Source organism: Prinia subflava, chromosome 9 (assembly GCF_021018805.1).
Source record: "Prinia subflava isolate CZ2003 ecotype Zambia chromosome 9, Cam_Psub_1.2, whole genome shotgun sequence".
In the NCBI taxonomy this organism is placed as follows: Eukaryota; Metazoa; Chordata; class Aves; order Passeriformes; family Cisticolidae; genus Prinia; species Prinia subflava.
In genome coordinates, this window is record NC_086255.1 from 33,832,492 (window position 1) to 33,850,323 (window position 17,832).

Genomic DNA, 17,832 nt, shown 5'->3' on the forward strand with positions numbered 1-17,832 from the left:
GCTGCTGCCAGGACAGGGATTAGATTACATCAGCGTTCCTCACCCATCTGAAGACAATTCTCTCATCAGCTCTGGAGAAGGCAGCTGAGCACAGAATTGCTGCACCTCTCTCCTCCAGCCACCTCCCAACAAGCATCATCCCTCCCTCCAGTCACCACGGCCTGTGAAGCCAAGAGTTCATTTCCTCAGATCCTAGGGTCAACAGTTTTTGAATCAATCATTTATTAAACAAAACCACACAGGGTTTACTTTGTGATTGTCAGGTTGATATCACTCCCACCCAAACACTGTGAATGACACCAGGGATGGCTGAAGATTCAGTAAAGCCCACAGATTTTCTTCTTAAGGGATAATTGCTCTCTTGTACCCCAAAATGCTCTCCCCATTTTATTTAAACCACCTAAACCACACTTCTGCCACCTCCTGGTTTCTGGGCTATCTCGTATTTCACACCACCCCACATTGCAAAACACAATTAGAAAAAAAAAAAAAAATTACTTTTGTCATCAAAGGAGAAAACTATCTTTGTCATTCCCACCTTCCCAGCCCGGTCTCTGCCACAAACCAACTTCAGCCTCAATTTTCCCATCCTTCCCTAGAAGTCAGCTCAGTCCTCCCAAAGTGCTCCTCCTTCCTCTCTTTGTACACAAATCCACCCTGAAAACACACCTTGCTTCTGAACTAGCCAGAACACATTATTCAAGACAGAGACCAGGAAAACTGGGGTGACAAGGAGCAATTAAATAAGCAGCAGCCATGTGCAGGCCCAACGCTAGAGCGTGCTGTGTAGGGAAGGACCTCGCCCTGCCCGTGCAGGACTGGGATCTCGGATCTCTCTCCCTAGAAACCATCAGGAACTTCCAAGAACTGGATGAGTCCTTTTCTGGCTCCTGGAAACGCATGAAGTTTGCTCAGAAATTCTTGGTGAAGGCAGAGAGTTAAGCAGCAAACGCTGAGTTTTGAAGAAAGCAGAAAAAAGGTGTCCAGGACAAGAATTTGTTTTTAAAACACAACTACAAAAAGCAGCAAGGAGAGAATAATATCAGACGTTGCCTTGTTTTTCTTAGTGGAGTGTTCGGAAAAGCAGAGGCTTACATTCAGGATATAAACCTGCCTCATTCTCATCCTGACTTTGATTTAATTGAAATATTATGATAATTAGGTTTTGCATTTTGCCTGCAGGCCTGGCTGGGGCTGGAGAGACTGCAGAGAAATGCTCAGGACAAAGGAACACCAACAAAAACCCCGGAGCTCTTGGTGGAGAAGCAGAGGAGGCACAGATGTTCAGTGACTCTCCAAAACCCCAGGCAGGCAGCACCCAAGCCAGAATCACAGCTCCTGCTACTTCTGCCTTTTGATTCAGCATTTGAGAGACAGGCTTAACTTACATAAGAAAATAAAATAATTTTAAACAAAACCCGTGTGCTTTTTTTTTTTAAAGAAAAACGACTCATTGTTTTTATTTCAACAGTAAATTTTAGAAACATGTTGACATACAGAACTCCAAAAAAATATGAAGTCATAAATCACCTAGTTAATTTACTAAAGGGGAAAAAATACAGTACATCCAAGACTCAAACATCCTGTAAGTTTATACAAAAGCCAGACAGTAACAAACTGCATTAAAAAATAGATCAAGCATTACCTGACTGATTTGACATTGGCATTTGCCCCATTATTAAAAGGCACAGAAGACTGAGCAATGAAAGCGATCAGCATCACATCCATTATTGTCAGTAAACTCACCACGATTAGCATAAAACCCCAGTATTAAACACACGTTTAATGTTCACCACGGGGATCAGTAAGAAATCTCTCTGGAAGGAGTAAGAAAATAAAGCCGGGAAAGGACAAACACTGAAAGACGACCTCCCGGGACGCAAAGACGCTTCCTAGGGATCGACGTTCAAATCTTCTCCCGTGTTTTGTGGCCGGGCTATCACTCAGCAATCACTCAGAAGGAGATTTAATGATCCACAGACCCCACCCTGCGGCAGCGCCGCGGTCCCGCCGGGGCCGCTCCGGTGCGCCCTGGCTCGCACCCACCGCCGGCTGCTTCTCCACCCGCAGTGTGGAGCAGCCAGCAGGGACCAGAGCTGCTGCTTTGCCTGGCCTCGCTGCGTCCCGGGCTCTGCAGCTCAGCCCGGGTAGCACATGCAGCAGCCGGCTGCAGCCAGCTCGGGGGCGGCTCTGTGCCGGGCATCTCCGAAGAGGCTCTCGCTCAGCTTGTGCTCCGTGATGATGTCCTCCACACGGGTGATGTACAGCAGGGACAGCAGCACCCCCAGGAACTGCCAGGGAACAGCACACAGCACATGCAGCGCATCTCACGGGAGCATGACAAAGTGCCAGTTGTCACAGCTAGGGCAGGGCTCAAAAAACAAACCCCCCGAGCAAAAGCGAATTACCTCGCCAAATCCTGCGACGTATCACAGTGATGCTACTAAACTACCAGAATGCCACCTCGGCTTATCAGTTACATTAAATCAGAAAAGAAAATGATGATTACGGTCAAATGAGTTGTCACATTTCAGGTGCTCCCTCTCACGGTTCACCCAGCGGCCCCCCTTACCTGGGGCAGCAGAATGCCGAGCAGCACGCCAGCCATGATGCTGTAGTTGTCCAAAAACCAAATGAGCACAGCATTTGTGCACCCTCGGACGTAGATAATGTGCTGAACGCTCAAGCGCTGCAAAACATCAGAGTAAGGGTTCAGCAGGCACTTCCACTGGTGTGTGGAACGTGTGGGAGCTCATAGCCCAGGGAGGCAGATTTGCTTTGCCTTCCCACCTCTTCAAACCCACCGAGTTTAACAAAGACCTCATCCATAACTCTTCCTTCTGTTGCTAAGCTGCTCCACACCTCAACCAATTACTCTGCTTTTTAAAAATTATTCTACACTTGAGCAAGTTATCTCATTGTGTGAAACCTGTTTGTTGCAGCTATTTTTCAACAGGAAATGCACCCAGCTCTCATTTAAGACCACTTGGAAAGCAGAGAAGTCTCTCTCTAGCTTTCATCTCCGCTTCCAGGTTGAAAATACAGCGGCGGAAAAAATATAAATTGTGGACCAAGTGCTTTGCAAAAAGACCCTAAAGGGGACAGGAACAAGAGGATTTTGGATGCAGCCCTGCAAGCTGTGGTGCTCCAGCCCATAATATAGAAAGCACTTGAGGCTGCAGAGGGTCCTAAGCAGATGAATGGGGCAAAGTTAAGCGCATGCTGAAGTGCTCCGTGTTAGAGCCCGGCTGGAGCTCCGGGTGATTAAGCCACAAATCGATGAATCTAAATGAAGACAAGTTGTATTTAAAGATAACCGGTAATCCCAAAAACCAACAACGGGGGCGGGCATTGTGCTCCGAGTGCCTCAAATGAGCTGGGCAGAGGAGCTTTTTCAGACCAGCCCCCGGCCCTGCCTCGCCCAGCACTCCAAAGCCAGGAGTAGAGAACCCAGGGCAGATCCAATTACCGATTTCCCTTCTTAATCACTCTGCAATTACTGCCCTGAGCTGGCAGTCTCTCCTCTGCAGTCACGGGGGCTGTTCCCAGAAGGGAAGGCTGAAGGAGGAGGCCCCATCCCACTCCTGGAGGGAGGAGAAAGTGGCCAACACAAGCAGGGAAGTCCCACTGCTCTTCCAGGAACACTATCACAGACTTGGAAATAAAACACACACTCCTGGAGTATAAAATACTGAGAAACAGCTACGCTGGCTTTTATCAATGCCAATTTTGCTCAGTGAGAAACTCTGGCCTTTAAGTACTAAAAGCTTTCCCCAACTCAAGTCACTGCTTCAAATTTTGAGAGCGGCTTTTTGTGCATTAATTGTGCAATTAGCTTGGGGAAGTCGTCAACAAACAAGGAATCGTGGAAAACACAAAGAAGGGAGGACACAAAAATCAAACAAGATTAGGTTTTCCTCATATATGGAAATTATTCCAGGAAAAAAGAACCACGTTAACTGCTGACTCAACTGCCTGGCAGATTAAAGCACCCAGAAAACACTTTTACAACAGACCAAAAACAATGCAGAGAAGCAGCACCCTCTGCCATGACAGGGTGAGCACTGGCCATGTTACCTCTTGGTCAATGGTTTTGTATCCACACATGGTGTTGATAATGTCTGTCTGAAAAGAAAACAACAAATATGAACTGCAGCAGGAAACTAAAATCACAAAAATATGATTTTCACTCTGTGTTCACCCAGCTCATATAGAAGCAATGACAGGGTTATTTCCCAGTCCAACACCAGTTTATCCCAGCAGCCCCAGTGCCAGATTTATTTAGAGCTCTACATGATTTTAGAGGAATGAGTATTGTCAGTGTGTCACAAGACATTTGAACCATTCCTATCCAAAACCAGGGTGGCACCAGCAGCCAACACGAGCTGTGACAGAGCTGTGTGACACAGCTGTTTCCACAGAATGAACAGCTGGATTTCCTTTTAAAGCCTCAAAAACTTAACACACCTTATTACTAAAACCAGAGGTTAATACGGCCTTCATGCCACAATGATGACAAATTTAAGCTCAGGAATATCTGCAGTTTCAAATAACTTCCAATACTATGAATGCTTTTTGCAAGACTAAATTAATTACAATATTCATACAATACCATTATATACATGAATATAAACCCCATATATTTTTAAGAGACTGCATGCTTGCATTCACCACAGATTACTAACACCTTCTCTGTAGCCATGTCATGCCTTCTGTGGGTTCCAAGGTCCTACCTTGAAAGCCTGGAAAAGCCGGCCTGAAAATACTGTCCTTCACTTAAAAATCATCCCATGTAAAAACCCACCGGCACCAAGGAAGCAGCAAACAAAGCCAAAGACATGGAGGAAAAAGGGAAGTTTTTAAGCCCCCCCAAAAGCTGGGCTCTCACCCTGAACACACAACTGTCTGACAAACAAAGTTCAGCACATTCCTAGGAGAAAAAGCTCAGATTATTCCACAGGACTGTTGAGAAACCGTGTGGGGTGCCCATCTGCCAACCACAGGTAATAAATACACTTGGAAGTCAGTAGCAATATTAGGCACCAGTGTGTTGTGCTGGCTGTGAGTGATTTCATGTTCCCAAAACTGCTGAAGCCTGACTGACCCACACGTGGTCGCTCCCAAAATATGTGACCACAAGGAACACAGTCCCCTCACTTCACTTTAAACACAGAATTTGCTGACAGGACATTGTGGTGTGAGGAAGGGTATGCAGAGGAGATAAACGCATTGGAAACAGAGGATAAAAGGCATTTGGGACTAATTTCTATCTGCTACACTAGTGTAAGTCTTTAATAAATAATTTGACTTAAACATAGTTCCTTTAGAGCCCCCCTGATGAGCTGGCTGGTGTTAGCAGAAGGCTCTTACAGAGGATCAGAATCCAGGCACCGACATTAGCGGGAGTTTTCCATGACTACAAAGCCAGTGAGTAATCACAAACCATATCTGCAGCTTTCCAGAACAGAAACCAGCCTGTATTTGGAAGGATTTGTCAAACACACAAGACTGATGCATCTTCTGGTGGTTTTTTCCTGAGGCAGCCATGCACAGCCCTGGTGCTGGTGTTACCGTGCCCGGACTGCACAGAGCACAGCATCAGCATCTCCCTGCTGCAGAGCCACGAGCCCTCACCTGCTGCAGCACCTGCAGGAACCACACTTCCATCTGGGGCTTCTCCCTGCCTTTCAATTAACTCCCCTGAGCTTTATGGGCTACAAGCAGCCTATTCCCCCCCCTTCCCCCACTGTCAGTGGAGCATATGGAGAATATACTCCCTGTTTTTCCCTGGAGAAGTTTTTATTTCAGTGCTTTCCCTTTCCTGAAGGCAAAATCCTGAGTTGTTCTGCTCCATCCAGCTGCAAAATCTTTCTCTCAAACACCAAAGACTCAAAGCATAACTGTTCAGATTTGGTTTCTGAGAATAAATCAAAGCTCATCACAGACTTAAACAGACTCATTCCCACACAACAAAAATGTGTGAGCACACGTAACAAACACCTTCCTCTGATACACATTTCTCAGCAACACCTAGCAGGATTACTGACACAACCATGGCTTCTGTTTTTCCTTTCTCTTAGTTAAACAGCCATGCTCAAGGCAGATATTGAAGGGGCAGCCCAAGCAGCAGCAGGACATCCACCCTGAGCTCTGCTCTTACACACACCCCATCTCTCTGTCTCATGGTCAGACCACAGACCAAACCCCAGTGAGGCAGGGACTGCCTGTACGGGAGTAGTTGAGGAACAGTTCTTTATCAAATTCAGCATTACATGTATCCCTCAAAGGAAGAGCAGTGAATTAGAGAATTAATTAAAGCACATTTGCATGAAAATCAACGCCTGCTCCTCGTGCTGTCAGCACCAGTTAGTACCAGTTCATCACAGACTGAGAAACTGCTGCAGACCCCAGTCCTTCCAGGATTTTAGAGGCAGGCAGTTTTCAAGGATAGGTTGGTTGCCCACAAGCATGCCCTGGCCCTGAGGTCAGTTGCCCACATTTTTGGGTTATTCTGTAGATGACGTGGTCATTCTGTTTGGGTTTTAACCAAACACAGCAGCTGGAGCACATCACTCTGACCCTCACCCATGGGAGCTGCCAGGTCCCAGGCTTCCTGGCAAAGCTGGAGCAGCAAACCCTGGGCAAAACACCAGCAAAACTGAATTTTAAGCAGCTCTGGTTCAGGAGAGCCGTGGAGCTCCCAGCATCCCTTCTGGGGCTGGGAAGTGGGTCAGTAAAATGGACCAACACATCTAATCCATTATTTTCTCCCTTTCAAGCTGTCACAACCCACAAATCCATTGGGGGAGGAAAGGACCCATTTTCCCTCACTTCTTACCCCAGACTTCCTAAAGTCAGGTACCTTTTGAAGCGAACACCAGTGATGCTGAGATGCCAGGACTTACCTTATTTCTGATGCAGCACGTGTAGGGCACTCCACAAGCCAGTGGTCCTGGAGCTGCACAGCTGTGGTACACATTTTGGGACCAATCTCTGTAATCTTCCCCACCACAGCACTTAAACTGGAGGGAAAAAAAAACCAAAACACAAATCTCAATGATCTTAAATGATTCTCCAACCTAAATGGTTCTGTGATTCTAAAAGGAAAAGGAAAAAAAAATTATGCCTTAAACTCTTTGAACAAGTAGAAAACAAAGTAAGAATAGACAAATTTTAAAAGCCTTGAGGTACCAAAAAATTCTGTCATTTTATCAGCAAGGCATGTATGAATGTATATGATAAATGCAATTTAAAAGAGTTAAAGATGTCGGTAATATTACTCTGTCACTCATTGAACCCAGGGTGCCAGAGCAAAGCACTCTTTGGTGCTAAGTTCCACCTCCCATCCTTTCTGAGTTGAAAAATTATCTTTCCAGCTCTGGACATCACTGAGCAGTGTTTTTACATTGACTCTATCTTGACCTGTAATCTACCTCTGCAGCTGTTTTAAGGATTATGATTGCATTTCCAACTGGTCTAAAAGAAAAAAGTGTTGCTCTAAGGCATGAATTCATCTCACCTAAACACTGTGGGTGTAATTTAGAAGAACTGAAAGCTGGCAAGCAAACACTGTAAGTTTACACTGCCTTAATATAAATATTCACTTTATAATTTAAACTGAGGGAAAAGGAGGAGTTCATTTAATCACTAACGTGAACATATCCAGAATTTTGGGCAGTGCATGGAAACTTTAAAGCATTATAAAGTCTAATGACAAAATTTCCTCAGGATGGTCTGCTTTTGACAGACTTTCCATGCTAACTCTGTTTTTCAAAGCAGGCTGCCATCTCCATAACGATGTCCTAGAATCTATGTATCACTTCCTAAGTCAATTTTTTTAATAACCATTATTGGCATGGTCATGGACATCACACGGGGCCTGACATCACATTTCTGAACACTTTTTGCTTCTTCTACAGTCTTGGAACTGCATGGCAGAACTCTTCAATAACCCAATAAACACTTCAACAGACCAGCCTTATTAAATTTAAAAAAAAAAAAAAAGGGCTCTGAGTCAACCCCATGTGCCATTAAGTAATGCTCAGCTGGGCTCACCACAGTTTCTGAATTTTAATTACAGGTAGATGCTCTTCCACTGGTGTTTTCTTCCAATAAGCACCTTGTTAAGGAGCTCTGTCCATGCCCTGGAGCAGCCACACCACCCAGGCTGCAGCAGCCTAATGCCTCCTCATCTCCCTTTATCCAATGCCTCCTGTTCACAAGATGCTTCTCAATCCCTTGGACCAGCCAGCACAAACATCGAGTGCATGGCCATGGGTGGAATTTGGGCTGAATTTGTCTGAATCCAGCTCTGGGGTCACTCTAAACCTACAGGTCTGTAGGATCTGACCTCGAGCAATTGAGTTGCACCTGCCAAGGCAAAAGCTGCATTTTGGCCCTCTCTTTTTGCGGTGATGTAAGAGGGTTTGAAACGCCAGCTGGAATGCTGGATGAGCCCTGACCTCAGCAGGAGCACCATAAGAGATGACACGAGATCTCAACCCCCTCATCCGTAACAACTTGATTGTCACATCACTGGAAAAGCCCTAAGCTGTTGCTGAGTTAGTCCAAGGGGGGGGGAAAAAACCCCAACAAACCTGCTTTTGAACAGAATCCATGATGTTCTTGAAGTCTAAATCATCATAGTAATTCTCAATTCCTCTTCTAATATTGTCGTTCAAAAATTTGATTGTCTGGAAAGCAAAAGGAAAAGAAGATTCATGGGTTGCACAATGGGCACACGGGCTGGAACAGATTAGAAGAGCAGGTTAGAGTGACAAGTGTAACTGATGAGCACAAAAGAAAAGGCTTTTTTTTTTTTTTTTTTTTTTTTTTTTTGAGAAAAACACAAAACACTCATTAAAACAAGTCTTAGCACAGCCCTGCAGGGACCAACCCTCTGCTCTCCGCTACGGAAGCAGCCTGGCTGCTGGGTGTGGGCTGGAAGTGCAACACCTCTCACTGCTGGGACTGTCCAAGCGCCTCCCAGAGATGGTGCTGCTGTCCCCAGGCAGGATCCCTGTCACTGGGGCCCCTCATCATCTTCTGGATGCCAGAGCAGTGGGTTTGAGTGGTGGATCTTGGCACCATGGTCTGCACCACGCCCTGAGCAACAAGACTGTGTCACCATCATCCATGAATTTGATTTTCCACTAATTTGATTTTCCAAAGAGTCCATAATTGCCAGATAGAGAGCTTTATTCCACATGGAGTGGAATAAAAGGTGTACCTGTAACTTTTACAGTGGTTGTTTTGAGAAATATGGCAGTGAGGCAACAGCAGATGTAAAATGGTATTTCTTCAGCATGGCTTATTAGAAATTAAATCAACTAAGTGTATTTAAAGTTCAGAAGATGAAGGAAAAGAAAAAAAAAAAGAGCATTTAGTTTTCAAGATCCAGCACAATCTCAACACAGCAAAACCAGGGACTAATCACAACCAGAATGCAACAACTTTCCTTTCAATCCAGCTGCTGAAATGGACAAAGTTCAAGCCTTACAGGTCAGAAAACTTGAAATACACTCACTCATCTTCTCAGTATTACGAGCTGCAACACTTACAAACTCACCAGAACAAAATGGATTATCACATCAGTGATGAGAAATAATACAGGATGCTTCTAAGTGGTCAAGAACCTTATTTAGACTCTACAGATTTGAAAAGGAAGTAGAGAAAGAAATGGGGAAAATGCACATGACATGCAAAACAAACAGGACTTAAATAGAGGCTACTACCCTGAGCTTCCATAAATATTTTCTTGTTTTTCCCCTACTAACCCAAACCTCTCCACTAACCTTGAAAAACAAGGGAAGAAACCTGTCCTTAAGTGTAGCTGTCCTGCTATGAATCAAAGCACAGACATCTAGTACTTGCCACATTTTGTGTTTTAAAGCATTTCTAACTGAAAAAAATAGCTTGCTGCTTTCTGCGCAGAAAAATCAAGGATTGAACACAGTTACAGCATGCTTGTCAATGATGAAGTTTCCTATATAATTTTTTTATGTTGCCTATGGATGTGGGTAGGGAAGAGCTGTCCTTTAACTGAGGCAAAACATTTGGGCCACTGAAAAACAGCAGTCTCCAAATCCATCTGGAAACTTCCCAAATTAGCAGTCAGACCCAGATGGCAAAGCAGAAGAAAGCATTTTGTCATACACGAAGAGCTGGAAGCTCATTCTGCCTGTACTGCACATTTGTAGCCACCAGATTTTCTCCAGTTTGTTAACCTGGAATTTGTCTCTGGAATGGTGGCAAACCCCACCATGGCTGAACCCTGAAGAGCCTGAGAAGCCTGGACTGTCTCCAGACCTCTATCAATGAGTGCCCAGGTGACAAGAGCTGCTATTTAGCAGAGCTGAACCGTAACAAAACCTGAAGCAAGCAGCTCACCTGGTTCCTGAAGATCAGGGCCACCACTCCACCTGTCAGCTCAATCAGCAAGCAGATACCAAGGATGTACATGAACTGCAGGAAAACAAGGGCAAGTGGGTCATTAGACAGAAATCCAGTTACTCTTTCAATTAGTGCCCTCAATGTAGCATTCAATTGCCAATACATTTGGATTTCAGCATGGCATTTTAAAGGAAAATATAAAATTATGGGTCTGTTCTTATACAACTGTCAATGTCACAAGAAAGCCTCTTTTCCTCACTTAAATTATTCTGGGTTTTTCCCAATTGGCAAGCACATTATTTTTCTGCTCTGAACGGACTCAAAGCCATGAGATGTAATTATCCTGCCAAGGATATTCTCTCTACAACAGCATCCCAGAGAAGCACATTGACGGACTGCTACAAACCACACCACGCTTCATGTCTTTAGGCTTCCCACAAAACCAGTACTTACCTGTTACCTTTCAATTAGTGGACAAAGCAGCACACCTTAAGATAATCCAACCACCTTTTACTACACTGCCAGTGAGAAATCAAAGCAAAATTCCAGGCTTGGTGCTTTTTAGTGTGCTGCTTCCCATATTCATTTGCCTGTGTATATACACGTGCTCACAAATGCACTCACACACAACCATATGTGCATCCATGACTGCCCATCAAAGAGTGTGCAAAATGTGAAAAATATAAAGAAATCTACTGCACTGTGACAGAGCTGCAGCATGCCAGCACTTGAAATGTTTTTCCAACTCTTTAGGCATAAAAGACGGGTGTGAAGCGAATTTCGGTCTGCTGTGTAACAATGAACTTTATCAGGAGTGAAGTTTTATGATCCCTTGTCTGAAAATAATCCCTAATGCTCTCCTCTGAAAGCTGCTTTAACTTCTGTGTGCTCGGTTATTCACCAGACAGGTGTCTTTTCTCCTGCTAAATGTGGAACCAGCCTGGGAAGCTGGCATCAGGGACTTGCTTTGTTGAATACCCAGCTGGGTTTGCTACCAGAACGGGAACAGAAAATGTTCCTGGCATCTGACACACCACCACGCTCAGTGGGGAAGAAGCCTAAGGAGGGGCTCTCAGTAAAATTCCAGTATAACTTGAAAATCCGTGGTTATTTCTGGCTTTGCCCTCCATCACAAACCACATATTTAGCATTTTGTTAGACTGAACTGACATGACAAGGCCAGGCTGGGTCGGGGTTTGAGCAACCTGGTCTAGTGGAAGGTGTCCCTGCTCATAGCAAAGGGATTGGACCAGGTGGCCTTTAAAAGGTCCCTTCCCACCCAAACTCTGTGTGATTCTGTGCTGATGAGAATGAAGTTTGCACGCTTTAATTTTAATTAGTCACATGTGCAGCTTCCATCTGCAACCACAGCGTTACCCAGGAATTTCCCCAAAATTCACCTTTTCAGAGGCCCTGGGGAAAAACCCTGTCCCTTTCATGTCATCCTCAGGGCCCTTCTCTCGAAGGCCCGAGCTCCACATTTAACTTTTTTAACTTTGCACACATATTTCCCCATCTCCCCTCTACATTCCACTCCCCAGGGGAGGACAGACAGACAGACACACCGGACATCAGCCTGAGCCAGGCTTTCTCTCCTTCTCCCTCTGGGTTGAAACGGGCAGCCGGCATCAACTGCTGCGTCACCAGCTGAGTTTGCACAAGATCCACAGACACTGATAACAGCTCCCATTCCTGCTTATTTCCAGATCACCTCAACTGCTGGGAAGCTCCTTTTCCCAGCCCTGGGCTCAGACCCTCGCCGGTCCTGTCAGCAGGACACTGCTGCTCCCTGAGGGAGGGAGCACAGCCACTGAATTCAGATTTAATTTGGGTTTTTTTTAAAAAGCAATTTCGTTAAAATATTTTTCAGTGCAGACATAGTTCTGGGTGTGAAATGAGAGGATAGTGAAATGCAAAAGCAACAAGCCTTAGAAACCCAGGAATAAAAATTTCAACACTTACTGCTTGCAGAAGGCATAAATTGTCTCTTAGAGAAGCCAGTACACCCACAAAGGATACCAGGAACATTACAATGCCCAAAAGTATCAAAATAATTGCTGGGGCTAGAAAGGCACTTTCTAAAGTTTTGTACTTCTGTCTTTCAATTTCTGCATAAATCCCAACGGCAAGGACGAGGGCTCCGATCACCTGGAAGAGAAACAGAGGAGAGCACGGATGTTACTCCTTCTCCCAGTAAACACAGAGATGACAGGTTGTGAGTACACAGGAACCCGTCACTGCTCACTTCTGGATTCATTATAAACAATGAAACACCCAAAGCAGAAGTTTGGATAAAAAAATTTTTTAAAACCCTCAAAGACTAAAGTGGAAAAAAGAGCTGAGTTGGAAAAAAACCAGAACTTGTTCATTTCAAAAATATATTTCATCATGTTTTAACATTCTGGACGTTAAACTAATCAAAATCTACATCACTGGCTGAAATGTAATTTATTACCCATCTGAGATCACATATATTACATATATGAGCAACTGCCATGGCAATAATGACCCTCCTTTGCGTGTCTGTCTGTCCTTCTCTCTGTGTGTATAAATATATAGAAACATGTATGTGCCTCTAACACAAAACAGTTTCTAAGCTGGTCTGCAAACAGCCTAGCTGTCCCTTCATATCAACTCCTTCTGCATTTAGGTTCAGTAAAGAGTCAGATATTTCCTATACCTTCACTCCTCCTGCCATCAGGAGAAAGGCACCAGATTGAAAACTAAAAAAAAAAAACAGAGTTTGCTTTTTCTTTCATGAGCAACTATCAGATAAAGCTGACAAGTGAAATAGGAGGGGACGTATTTCATTTAACAGGGTAAAGATATTTCAATCAAAATAATTAGCTAAGTCAAAATGATTTGGTATTAAAATTATGGTGTGCTGCAAATCACTTTGAATTATGCTGAATTAATTAAAATAAAAAATAGCCCACAATACTCAATTACAAAAATTGCAGTGGAAAAACTTTGCTGCTGATTCCAACAGCCAGACACACTGTCAGGGAAGAGACCAGACACAAATCAATCATTTTGGCAATCTGATAAACAACACACCCCTTTCCTGACCTGGCATTTCCACAGGAAACACGACTCTGCTCTCTGCACACCAATGCTTCTTAATTATACTTCCAAATTTTTCATTTCACTTCTTAATTTTGGATATGACACAAAGGGCATAGAGGGACACACGATGTGAGTTATGAGCCCATGAGCCAAACGGTTGAAATACTTTTTTAATTATGGGATATCTTAAAATAAACAGCAACTTACTGGCAGTGCTTGATTCTCTATGGAAATGAATAATGACACCAAAGGACAATATGTAGGGAATGCCCCCAGTTTGTCATTTAAACAGAGAAAATTCTCAGAAGGGTTCACCCATAAAAAATAAATATAGTGGAGCTATCTAAAAAGTAACTTAAAATTTGACCAAATTGAGAGTAACCCCAAAACCAGATTCCCCTGCAAACACTGAAGGGCCATTAACAATAATAGCTCTTGCTTGGTAGATCCCTTGTTTAAAAAGTTTTTAAAAAAGGACACACACCACAGATATTAAAGCTTGATAGGGATTACCAGAATTTCAGTGAAGTGTTGTTTCAAGACTAGAACTTTTTACTGAAATGTCTTTTCCTTAACCAAAGTTTTCTCACCAAAGCATTAGATTTTGGGGGATTTTTGACTAAAAGCTGCCTGTAAGTAAAATACAAGATATTGACTACTTTAAGAACTTAAGATGTATAAATACATATAGCATCTTCACATACACACATCTTCACCTCTCACCCTCCAAGATTTATGCTTTCATTATCTTCTATTTTCTTAAGCATTTAATAAAGAATCTTTCAGACCTTTGATATGGTCAAGCCAAGAGCAGCATTCACTCATGGCCAGCAGATGTGCTCACCCAGCAGGATCCCAGCCCAGCCTCTCCTCCCTCCCCGTGCCTGGGGCTGGGACACACAACCCTCACGGGCTATTTGCATCCTGCATCCTTCCCACAGCTCCCAGCCCAGCAATTCCAGCTGGGCACACAGGAAGAATTCACTGCCCTGACTCGCATGAAATGAGCATCCACCAGCAAATACCAGGGGATTTCTCTGGGGCTTTTGCACATGCAGAAGCTGCTTTCCCAAGAGAAAAGAGAAGCATTTATTTATTTGTTTATTTATAAGCAGAAGCTTTAACCCTGTATTTACAGTTCTTTTTCTTAAAGAAAGCTCAACAACAGCACCTTTTGTTTAAAATGCTGGATTTTGTTTCAGCTGGGCAAGAAAATTACATTGCAGCCCCATTCACCAGCAAGAGTTGTCTGGAAAAGCTACAGTGACAGCTAGCTTTTTAAAAAGCCTGGGTGACAGGGGAAGAGCACAAGGCCTGTAGCAAACATCCCCCCTGACACTCCCAGCAACGCTTTAATTTCCTTTCTGCTTTGGATAAGGCTAGTGTTTAGTTCCTGATGGTTTAAAGCCATCCTGGGGACCCAAATCTGAGACTTTGGGTAGCAGAGGGGTAGGGAGGGAATCGAATGAATTCAGCATTGAATTTGGCAGGCCAAAGCCCCAAACAGCAGCAGAACGTCACAAACCCCCCAACACTCAAGAAAGCCAACACTCCCCCAGCCAAGCTTCACTTCCATTTCCACTGATTAAAGAAAAAAAAAAAAAAACCAAAACAACAAACTCAGCAAGAGCAGCGGTGCTGAGAAGAGAGCCTGGCATTCCCAGCTGACGGGCTCTGCTCCGCTGGCACAGAAGAGAATTCCGCGAGCAGAGCCCACGCGCCTCACACAACAGAGCGTGGTGGGCCCCAGCGCCAGCAGGACACTGCCCAGCCCCCCAAAACAGCTCCCTGTCACCCCCATCCCTCCCTGCCCCTCTGGCAGCCCCATCTCCCCCTCCCACAGCACACCACCTCCCCGGCACGGCCAACAAATGGCTTGTAAAGGAGGGCAGAGCATTGAGAATCCAGAGCAAGCGGCTACAAAGAGTCAATAAAACGCTCAGGCTGCCTGAAAGAGGCTTTGTCCTCCGCGGGCGCCCCCAGGATGGTTTCAGGAGGGCGCTTTCTCTGCCAGCAGATGAAAGTTTACATCCCACCAGCACGGCCCTCGCTGGCGACAGAAAACGCAGGGCAGACAACGCGCACGGCCCTTCGCAAAGGACACGCTGCAGGAAAGGGGTCTGAAAAATAACACAACAAACTTGAATTTCCCTTTTCCGAAACTCACGGCTGCAGAAGAGCTGTGGAGGAACACAGGGAGCATCAGGAACCTGATCCCAAGGGTTGGTTTGTCCGCTAAGATGGACAAAAGATAGCCAAGATCCCAAAAACCTGAATTGCACCCGAACATTTTGCATCTCTGTCTTTGTTCATTAAATCATAGGTTGAATCTGACACTCACTATCAAACCTGCTGGATCTAAGCCTCTTCTGCCACGCAGCAAAGCAAATGCTGTATGCTCCCAAATGGTAAATACCGTGTCAGATAAAAACAGACCAGCCACACTAGAACTTAAACAGTTTAAAGTGAAAAGGCCAGATAGAAAAAACCCTGCCTGAGCTCCTCTGACATCTGCACCACTTGAAGCCAGCATCTTCCCGGTATCCCAGAGCCTGAAAAAGCAACTTTGAAAATCAGGGTGCTTACAAAGAGCACTTGCAAAGGGCCCCCGGGGCTCCTTCCAGCCCAGGGGGTGCGCGGTGTGGATTTACCGCATGTCAGAAGTCAGTGGTCCGGACCCATCGGCTGGGACTCTGGCTTTACCAAACACCTGGATGAGGACTGCCAGTGCCACACACCTGTGAGCTCCAAAGCCCGGCAGCCTCACCCTGCCGGGGCTCAGCAGGACGAACCCAGCTCCCAAGGAGCGACGCTGCGGGGCAAAGGCTCTGTTTGTCCCCCTCCCCCGCAGGACAGAGCTGCATTTTAACACGCGCACGAAGGATTTTCACCTGCCAAACTTCCAACCCCCGCAAGTCCCCATCCGCCACAACCAGTCTGTCGGTGCCACGGCCGCGACAGCCGGGGAAACATCCACCTGCTCCCCCAGCCCGGAGCCCCGCAGGGCCGGGCCGCCGCCCCCGCCCCGAGCGCCGCTCACCCAGAACGTGGTGGAGTACGTGATGAGGGTGAGCTTGAGGCACAGGTACGAGAGCCGCCCGCAGTACCGCGCCTGCTCCGGGTCTCCGGCCGCCATCCTCCCTCCCGCGGCACCTGCCGCCGCCCCGCCGGGCCCTCCGCCCCTTCCCGGCCCGGCAGCCGCCGCCCCGCCGGGCGGGCCCGGGGCCGCCGCGCTTCCGGCACCGGGAGCGCCCGGGCGGCGCGGGGAGCGCCCGGCCAGCCCCGGCCTCGCCGCTCGGCTTTCTCTCCTCCTCGCTGCCTTTGTTTGGTTGTTTGTTTGTTTTCCCTCGGCAAACGCCCGGCCGCTCGGTCGGGATTAGCTCCGCAGCGGAAACAGATCTGGCTGCTCCACCAGGAATGTGCCGGAGCCCCGCACGCATCCCCAGACCTCTGCCATCGCCATCGGAGCAGCCGCGAGCAAAATACGGCCGTGGGAAGCCGCCGCACGGGCCGCTCAGGGATTTTTGGTCGAGCACCCAAAAGCGTGGCAAAGCAGGATCCCTACAGCCTCCAGCAGCTGGAGGAAGCATTACCAGGGCATTCGCCTCTCTTTGTGTCACCCACGCCATCGCACATGCAAAGAGGGTCACGTCCTGCCCATAATAACAGCTCCTGGGCATATCGCGCTGGCCACGTTATGTCTACACCGATTTTCATCCACGTCCCGCTGCTGTGACGGTGGGTCCGTGTTGGGTCTGACACAGCGATCATGAACTGCAAGCGCCATTCGTGCCTCCGAGATGAAATAAGCCCTTTCAAGCCCGCAGTGCTGCACTCCTGTCCCACAAAGGGCTATTTTCCCCCGGGAGAAAAAAGTCTCATTCAAAGTGGCAGACAACTGTCACAGAGTTGGTTGTTTCATCCTGGCGCGGAGCAGAGACAGATGGCACTGAATATCAGTGTCTGGTGTCAGAGGAGATGAAGTCGGGCGGCATTTATCCCTGAGTTACCTAGCAGAGAGACTGGAGAAGCTCTGAGCTGCGTACGAGAACTGTGGAAACATTCAGTCACACGTCATTTCTTTAGGTCATACAATACACTAAAATCTCCTTTTTAAAGGCTAAAAAATATCCCTGGGTAATTCTGTTACCAAAAGTACCATTGCAGTCTCCTGCAGTGCTGCTACACTCTGCTTCTGGAAAACAATCCAGCCCAGGACACTCCCAGCAACAGAACAGCTCTTCAACTCTAATGTTTCTGACAGTAATACATTGTCCTAGAGCATTCATCCTCTAAAATATCAACAAGTACAATTTTCTGAGCGATTTGCAAATATCCCTGACGCTTAGCAATGGCATGCAGGCTGGGAATCCC

The 17,832-nt window shown here is 46.2% G+C and overlaps 1 protein-coding gene across 2 annotated transcripts; it reads right to left on the minus strand.

Moving 5' to 3' along the window:
• Window positions 1-205: 205 nt before the first annotated feature.
• On the minus strand, window positions 206-16,899 carry TSPAN15 (tetraspanin 15). 2 transcript variants are annotated; one of them, XM_063406332.1, is made up of 9 exons: window positions 16,499-16,899; window positions 12,355-12,540; window positions 10,390-10,464; window positions 8,598-8,693; window positions 6,906-7,022; window positions 4,078-4,125; window positions 2,573-2,689; window positions 2,409-2,468; window positions 2,152-2,291 (listed from the first exon to the last, which is right to left on the minus strand). In XM_063406332.1, exons 1-8 carry the CDS (start codon window positions 16,592-16,594, stop codon window positions 2,430-2,432), a joined length of 774 nt encoding a protein of 257 aa, XP_063262402.1. In that variant the 5' UTR covers window positions 16,595-16,899; the 3' UTR covers window positions 2,152-2,291; window positions 2,409-2,429. The 2 variants fall into 2 exon arrangements, with proteins under 2 accessions (XP_063262401.1, XP_063262402.1); XM_063406331.1 differs by lacking the exon at window positions 2,409-2,468 and having other exon boundaries at window positions 206-2,291; window positions 16,499-16,869.
• Window positions 16,900-17,832: the final 933 nt, after the last annotated feature.